General features: G+C 43.4%; 1 protein-coding gene across 1 annotated transcript; it reads left to right on the forward strand.

Moving 5' to 3' along the window:
- The first annotated feature begins 5913 nt into the window (after positions 1-5913).
- On the forward strand, positions 5914-8555 carry LOC140009902 (uncharacterized). The gene is made up of 4 exons (XM_072056238.1): positions 5914-6302; positions 7042-7097; positions 7222-7648; positions 8159-8555. The coding sequence occupies exons 1-4, from the start codon at positions 5914-5916 to the stop codon at positions 8553-8555; spliced, it is 1269 nt and encodes a 422-aa protein (XP_071912339.1).
- Positions 8556-8815: the final 260 nt, after the last annotated feature.

Raw genomic sequence — 8815 nt, forward strand, 5'->3', positions numbered from 1 at the left:
TACTACCCAAATCATTCCACAATGAGTGTAAATAAACCTAGAAAGTAGGGTTTCACTTTTGGTTTCAAGATTAGAGCAAAATTAGGGTTTTCACGATTTTTCGCCGGATGAATTTTTGGTATGGAACAAGGATCAAATTTGGTGATTAAAAGTGACTTTTAAGTGAGAAATAATATGTGATTAGGGGCAATGATATAAGGTTAGTGAATAGGAAGAAAAAAAAACCCTAGTACATGTGTTTTTAAGAAAAACGGTGCGAACCGACGGGTACCGTGCACTACCGATTGAACACACCACTTGACCACCACTTTCTTACCATACAAGCTCATTAATAATTGAGAAAAATATCCCCCCTCCTCATGGTCATCTCTTGGCCAAAATTTTGGGGCCAAAATGCAAGGAAAGAAAAGAAAATTTTGTGTGGTGTTGAAGGTGCCAAGTGTTGGCAAGCTTGTGGTCAAGATTAATCCTAATCCTCTTGTCTTCTTAACACCATAAGAGCAGCCTTTCTTCTTCATTTTTTCTGCTTCTTGGCCGAGAAAAGAGAGAGAGAAAGGGAGAGCAAGAGAAAACCATTTCCTTCTTGATTTGCACTATCCAAGTGAGGAATCAAAATTCTAAACCGATTAAAGAGTGAGCTGTGAGTTGGGAAGCTAGGGGAACTAAAAATTTCCAAAGGAGGTGGAGTATCACTCTTCCAAGCTTTGTCTTTGAGGTATAAGATCTGATCATGGTTCTTGTTCTTTTAAATTTTGGTTTAAGATGTTATCTAGTTCATGTTTTGGCTTGATTACAAGATATGCAAGTTGTGGTGATGATTTTGGATGATATATGCAAGTTAGGGTTTAATAAATTTCTGCCTAAACTTGTTGTATAGTTAGTATATGTTGTATATAAGATTATATAAGGGGCTTTGGTAGTGTTGGAAGCAAGAAACTAAATAGATTGTCATGAAATCCCAAAAACTCCAGATTTCTGGAATTTTATGTTTACATTCTGCCCGATTTTAGTACTCATGGTTAGAGGCCGAATTAGGCTTGGCCTAAAACATGAAAGTTTTAGAGAATGGTATTTTATAGGTTCCTAAAAAATTTCAGTCTAATCTGAGCTATGTAGACTGTGAAAAGGCCAAAATACTCTCGCTGCCCTAGGATGCATTCTAGTGATCTGTTTTGGACAATTCATCCAGTTAATGATATTTATTCACTACGGTCCGTACTGATTTAGCTATTTTCCAAAACATGAAAGTTTTATTATTCTATCTTAGCTTTTAAACGCCTCCAAGAACACCTTAATCGGACCTTGGTAACCTGAGATATAGTCATTTAAATGTAGTGCGGTTAATTAGCCGACTAGTTGGATTTTGGTTCTGTAAATTGGGAATTTGACTAGGTTTCATTGGAAACTGGACTAAGTGATCTTCATAAAAATTATAGCCCTGTGTCTTAGCTTCGAAACGGTATAAGTTAAACCTCAATCCGATAAGCGTAGCCTCGGATATGTTCTTTCCGTAACCACACGTCAAATCTGTCTTTTGCTAGGTTACATTTCCGCACTTGTTATCACTTTGATTTTTGTTCTTATGTTGTTATGAGCCTATGGAACGGCTATTTACTTGAATCTATGACAGGTATGACTTTGGGATTGGCTGAGGAAAAAATAATGAAGCCATAAATGGCTGGAAAATTTGGTAAACACAAAGGGCATGCTGCCCAAATTTACGCTTGAGAACTAGAAAACTATACTTGCAACTTGAGTAAAGGTTAGAAGTGATTATCACTTGAACTATCGAGGACCTTTGCTACTTTGTTTATCGAGGATTATACGTTAGGACTTGGCCGAACTTGTACTCTTAGGAAAACGATATGAATCACTATGAAACCGTTTTACTTGCACTTTTGACTCAAAAGTCATCTCCAAGCAAACATGTTATCAAATTTTCCAGTTTGAAAAGCGAGCAACTATTTCACGACTATTTCTCAAGTGAATTTCAATTTATTGATTCTTATTGAACGAAACGCTTAAGTTTCGAACCTTAGTTGATTTTCAAAGTTCTCAAGTTAAGTTTATCGCAGATTTGGACTCCAAACCCGGAGTACCACCCAGACACGAGCACTAGAGGCACTATTTTGGTGAATGCTTCCAAATATCTGATTGAACTCGATATTTGCCATTTATCTTTGATCAACGTGAATACGTGATATATATGTGATTTATCGCACTTGCCCTATCCAAATTGTTCTTGTTTATCGACTTTGCTTGACTTGCTCTACATGCACATGAATTATATTATGCTTGGAATTCCAGAAATCCTGTGGCTAGTTAATCGAGTCGAGCCGGCAAGGGCCTGGTCGATTAGATAACAAACCCTGGGTCACTAGTAAGGTCGAGTGGAGTGTTATCTCCTCGGCAATTCGGTATACTCGAGTATTACCACCCGTGTTTCGTGTGGCGTGCGGGCCCGGAGAAGGGGGTTGATTGGTGGACGGAGACTGGCGAGAAGTGGAGTTTTCTTTCTGGACTAGTTATTACTTGAAAGTTGACGGAGTGTCAACTACTATTCGATCAAGTTGGGATGGAGCCGAGACATCAGCAACTGTATCCTTACTTGTGAACATGATCCACACATTTCTTGACTACTTGAAGTATAATCTCTTTACTTGAACTTGTTTGCTCGCTATTTCACTATTACATTGGTATTGTCTTGTTTGCTGGACAATTTGATATCTGGAACATCGCTGTGCTTTGGCTCACCCTATTAGTTTTGTTTTCCTTACAGGGGTATGAGTGACGCGTGAGACGTGTAAAGACTAGCGTAGTCTAGTTATTTTGACTTTTGACTTGTACTCGCGCTATTCCTCGAATAGAATGTTTTGTTATGGGATTGTATATACTTTGAACCGTTTGGGTATATTGAGGCTTTGTACCTTGATTTGGTATCAATGTAATATGATAAGCTTTAATTGTGGATGTTATTTATGGTACATGGATGTATGCACGTGATTCGAGTGAGTGAGTCCTGGCGAGAGTTGGGCAGGTGACCCGTCGACCCCTCTGGTACACCTTTAGGGGAGGTGGGGTCGTCACTGGTCGTATCAGAGCCTAGGTTGTGAATTGATCTGGGTAGATTGAGTGCTTGATACGATAGGCTAGGGTTTTATTTTGAGCTTAGCCTTTAGCCTTGTTTTCTACGTGTCGTGTACTTACTTTTGCCATGTTACTTGTAAACCTAGGTTATGGCGGGTACTGACGCCTCTGGGAATGCTGGGCCGTCCCAGCCTGTGTCGACTGACTTGCCGACTGACGCGCTTACTGACACTCCTATTGACGAGCCGTACCTAGAGGGGCCTGTTAGCCGTGTGATCACGTATCAGGAGAGCCCCGGCGGGCCAGTGCAGCGGTGGTCCCCAACGCGCAAGATCCGACGCTGCGACTGCTGGAAACCTACTCCTACCCCGATCGGGTAGTGCTTGCCGTGGACGACGTGCGGCGACGATTGGGTAGTGCCAATCGTAGGTGCCACTCAGAGATAGAGCGCCTTCAAGCTACCCTCCGAGGCCAGGGAGTTAGGATCCGAGAGCTGGAGGCCTCGATATTGGAGGAGCAGCAGCGGACGGATGCCTTCCGCGAGCAAGCTCAGGCGACGACCGGACGCCTTATGCGAGTAGTTGCGGACATACGAGACCGGACCGGCCACATCCTGACTGGGTGCGAGGCACTAGTGGATGATGTGCTTCAGGACTTGGTCGGAGAAGGCCAAGCGTCTGTAGCTCCTGGCGCTCCTGGGGAGGATCCTGAGGAGGACCTGGAGGAGGAGCCGAGTGCATCCTCGGAGTCTGTAGGGTCAGCGTCTAGCCAGACGACCTGTTAGGATTTAGGACTGAGGAGATTTTTGTGGGATAGTTAGGAACATAGTAGGACGACACGTTTCCTTTTATTTTTAACTTTGACGTGTTACGGTGGATGTAAATAGGGCTTCTTTTGTTCTATGTTCCTTGGCTAGTATAGCCTCTGACTTGCCTAGGCTGGCATGTATATATGACTTGTTTGCTATGTATATAAAGTGCTTGTTTATTACGTGTTTTACTGCCTTCATTTAGCCTTTTGCAACGTGTTATACAAGCTATACGAGCTATACCTTACCTTGTTTATATGTTTATAGTTGCCTAAATCCAAAACATGGAGGGTAGAAGAAATCAAACCAGGGAAACTAACCGAGGACGCGGTCCTAGTCGAGACCGTGGGGGTAGACAGGTATAGGAACCGGTACCAGAACCGAGAGAGGAGAGAGAGGCAACGGTTGAGCCACAACCTGGACCCCAGGCTGTAGGGGGAGACCAAGTGGCAACTGCCATCCAGCAGATGACTAATATTCTGGCCCGTTTAGTGGAACAACAGGGTCAAGCCCCTGTAAATCAACCTAGGGACCCCGAGATGGGGCAGGATAGGGCCTTAGAGAGATTTCAAAAGTTCTCCCCACCCAAGTTCTTGGGAGGACCAGACCCGGGCAGAGCTGAGAAATGGCTGGAGGCCATGATTAATATTTTTGCCGCCCTAAACTATACAGAGGAGAGGCAAGTCCAATTCGCTGTTTTCCAGTTCGAGGGGCCAGCTAGGCCTTGGTGGAACGTAGTGAGGGCCAAGTGGGAGAGAGAGGCGACTGCATGGACCTGGTTAAGCTTCGTACGGGAATTTAACGAAAAATACCTTCCACCCATCATCCAGGAGAAGCGAGAGGACGATTTCATTAAACTCCGCCAGGGAATGTTGAGTGTAACTGAGTATGAGACTCATATTACAAAGTTGTCCAAATTCGCACAAGAAACAAAGAAAAGTACGGAGATTTGTGCAAGAACTGAATGTGGAGTTACAAGAAGCCTTAGCGGCGGCCCAAATTAATACATTCACGGAGGTTCTGGAGAAGGCCCTAAGGATAGAGACTGCTAGGGGGCAAGTGAGAAATTTCCATGCTAAGCGGAGAGGGGCACCTAGTGGAGCCCAAGGGTCAGTACGAGGTGATCGGAGCCGTCACCTGCTAAATCCGGTCGTGGGGCTGGAGGTGGAAGGTTTTCGAGCACATCTAGGGGAAGTGCTCCGAGAGGAGGTGCCCAGAGGGGAGGCCAAAGTGGTAGAGGCCAAGGTAGAGGTATTCCCCAGGGAGGCCAAACCTCCACTCCCCGGGTAACGTGTGGGTACTGCGGAAAACCGAACCACACCGAGGATGAGTGCTGGAGAAAGGCCCGAAAGTGCCTGAGGTGCGGAGGTGTGGATCACCAGATAGTCAACTGCCCGTTGATCAGTGATACCCAGTCGACTGCCAGGTCAAACCCAAGGCCGACCAATGTTGGAGGGGCTAGGTCGAGGGTACCGGCCAAAGTATATTCGCTGGACCAACAATCCGTGCCTGAACCAACGAAGGTGGTAGAAGGTACAATCCCTGTTTTTCACCGGTTAGCCAGAATTTTGATAGACCCCGGTGCTACTCATTCTTTTGTTAATCCCGCATTTATGCTTGGAATTGATTTGAAAGTTGAAAGGTTACCTTATGACTTAGAGATAAGAACACCTACGGGTAATCAAATTTTGCTTGCGAATGAGGTGTATAGGAATTGTGATATTTGGGTTGGTGAACGAAAATTGGTAGTTGACCTCATTAGTCTAGCCATCAAGGGGTACGATGTCATTCTAGGTATGGATTGGCTAGCTCATTATCATGCTCGAGTAGATTGTAGGATGAAAGTGGTCGAATTTTGTATACCGGGGGAGGCAACTCTAAAGTTAGACGTGAGGGGTATGATAGCCTCTTCTACGCTTATTTCGGGAATAAGGGTAAGGAAATTGCTTAGTCGTGGGGCACGTAGTTATTTAGCTTTCCTGATTAACACTCCGGGAGAAAAGATTAAGTTGGAAGACATGCCAGTAATCAGTGAATACCCGAACGTATTTCCGGAGGAGTTGGAGTCTCTGCCACCTGAAAGAGAAATTGAATTTAAGGTTGATCTAGTACCCGGAACTACTCCCATCTCTAAAACTCCTTATCGAATGGCTCCTGCTGAGCTTAAGGAGTTAAAGGTGCAATTGCAAGATTTACTAGAACGAGGGTTTATTCATGAGAGCGAGTCCCCGTGGGGAGCTCCAGTGCTATTTGTTAAGAAGAAGGACGGGAGTTTAAGGTTGTGCATTGACTATCGAGGGTTGAATGCAGTAACTGTGAAGAATAAATACCCATTACCTCATATTGATGAGTTGTTTGATCAGTTACAAGGGGCTGTGGTGTTTTCTAAATTGGATCTTCGACAAGGGTACTATCAATTGAGAATTAGAAAGGAGGATGTGCCAAAAACGACGTTTAACACTCGATATGGGCATTTTGAGTTCGCGGTAATGCCTTTTGGTTTAACTAATGCCCCAGCGGCATTCATGGATCTGATGCATCGAGTGTTCAAACCTTACTTGGATAGGTTTGTAGTGGTGTTTATTGATGATATCTTAGTGTATTCGAAGTCAAGGGAGGAGCATGAACAACATTTGCGGATAGTGCTGCAAACCCTAAGAGAGCACCAATTGTTTGCTAAGTTCAGTAAGTGTGAATTTTGGTTGGAAAGTGTGGCGTTTCTAGGTCACATAATTTCAAAAGATGGCCTTGCTGTAAACCCGGCAAAAGTGGAAGCTGTGGCCAAATGGAAGCGGCCAGAAAATCCCACAGAGGTGCGAAGTTTTCTAGGTCTAGCAGGGTACTACCAACGATTTATAAAGAACTTCTTGAGAATTGCGGGACCCTTGACAACTTGACCAAGAAACAAGGAAAGTATATTTGGGATATCAAGTGTGAAGGTAGTTTCCAAGAGCTTAAGAAACAATTGACTATGGCTCCAGTTTTAGCTCTGCCCAGTGGGAGTGATAATTATACGGTTTATACCGATGCTTCAAAAGAAGGGCTAGGGTGCGTGTTGATGCAAAATAGGAATGTGATTGCCTATACATCTCGGAAGTTAAAACCTCATGAGCAGAATTATCTGACCCATGACTTGGAGCTTGCAGCTGTAGTGTTCGCTTTGAAGAAATGGCGACATTATCTCTAGGGTGTAACTTTCGAGGTTTATACGGATCATAAGAGGCTTAAGTATCTGTTTTCTCAGAAGGAGCTAAATCTAAGACAACGTCGGTGGGTAGAGTTCTTAGAGGATTATGACTGTACAATTAACTACCATCCTGAAAAAGCCAACGTTGTAGCAGATGCTTTAAGCCGAAAAGCTCAACTAGCAAGTTCCACAGTGGGAGAGTGGAGCCTGTTAGAAGATGTCTGTGAGTGGAAACCTCGTCTGGAACCGGAGAAGGTGATTTTTGGAAATATTAAGGTGAAGTCGACACTGTTGGATCGGATTAAAGAGGGCCAAGCAAAGGACACAATGGTGCAAAAATGGGTGGAAAAAATGAAGAAAGGGGAGTTGCCTAACTTCAACATAGGTCCTGATGGAATCTTAAAATTCCGAAATCGTGTCGTTGTACCTAAGGATGAGGAATTAAAGAGGGAGATTTTGGAGGAATCACACCGCTCTAGGTATACGGTGCACCCAGGGAATAATAAGAGGTACCAAGATCTTAAAAGTCTGTATTGGTGGGAGAATATGAAGGCGGAGATTGCCCAGTTTGTACAAAAGTGTCTTACGTGCCAACAAGTGAAAGCTGAGCATCAAAAACCATCAGATTTTTTACAGCCTTTAGAGATTCCTGAATGGAAATGGGAGTACATAACGATCGATTTTGTATCAGGGTTGCCACGAACACAAAAGGGGCATGATGCAATTTGGGTAATAGTGGACCGATTAATTAAGACTGCACATTTTCTGCCAGTGAACATGAAATATCCTTTGGAGAAACTTGCTAAACTTTATATGGATGAGGTAGTGAGACTACATGGGGTACCAGTGAGTATTGTATCGGATAGAGACCCCAGGTTTGTATCTCGATTTTGGCAGAAATTGCAAAAGGCTCTAGGAACTAAATTGAACTATAGTACAGCGTATCATCCACAAACTGATGGACAATCTGAGAGAACCATCCAAACTCTTGAGGATATGCTGAGAGCCTGTATTGTGGATTTTGGAGGAGGTTGGAGTCAATATTTAACCTTGGTTGAATTCGCTTATAACAATAGTTATCATTCCTCTATTCAAACGGCCCCATATGAAGCCTTGTATGGACGACGATGTCGATCTCCAATCCATTGGGAGGAAGTAGGAGAAAGAAAGATTATAGATCCGGCAACAATACCATGGGTTGAGGAAGCCTATGAAAGGGTAAAGGTAATCCGCCAAAGACTTCAAACAGCCCAAAGCCGACAGAAAAGTTATGCCGATCATCGAAGGAAAGATTTGGAGTTTGAAATAGGGGATAAAGTGTTTCTTCGGATTACACCATTGAAGGGAAAGATTCGGGCAGGAAAAGGTAAAAAGTTGCAACCACGATATATAGGACCTTTCAATGTACTTCAGCGAATAGGAAAGGTGGCTTATCGACTTGAGCTACCAGCTAGTTTGTCTAGGATCCATTGAATTTCGAGGTCGAAATTCTTTTAAGGAGGAGAGAGTGTGAGGACTCGCAAACTTCTTATATTTTTTTCTCAAAAATGCCTTTTATTTGGAAATTATTATTTATTAAAGCCCTACTACCCAAATCATTCCACAATGAGTGTAAATAAACCTAGAAAGTAGGGTTTCACTTTTGGTTTCAAGATTGGAGCAAAATTAGGGTTTTCGCGATTTTTCGCCGGATGTATTTTCAATATGGAACAAGGATCAAATTTGGTGATTAA

This window comes from Coffea arabica, chromosome 6e (genome assembly GCF_036785885.1).
Source record: "Coffea arabica cultivar ET-39 chromosome 6e, Coffea Arabica ET-39 HiFi, whole genome shotgun sequence".
Taxonomy (NCBI): Eukaryota; Viridiplantae; Streptophyta; class Magnoliopsida; order Gentianales; family Rubiaceae; genus Coffea; species Coffea arabica.

Coding starts and splice junctions, on each gene's coding strand:
- LOC140009902 (XM_072056238.1), top strand. CDS start 5,914: ATGCCAGTAATCAGTGAATACCCGAACGTATTTCCGGAGGAGTTGGAG. Junction 6,303..7,041: donor AAATTGGATCTTCGACAAGG/GTACTATCAATT, acceptor TGGAGCTTGCAG/CTGTAGTGTTCGCTTTGAAG. Junction 7,649..8,158: donor ATGAAGGCGGAGATTGCCCA/GTTTGTACAAAA, acceptor TTATAACAATAG/TTATCATTCCTCTATTCAAA.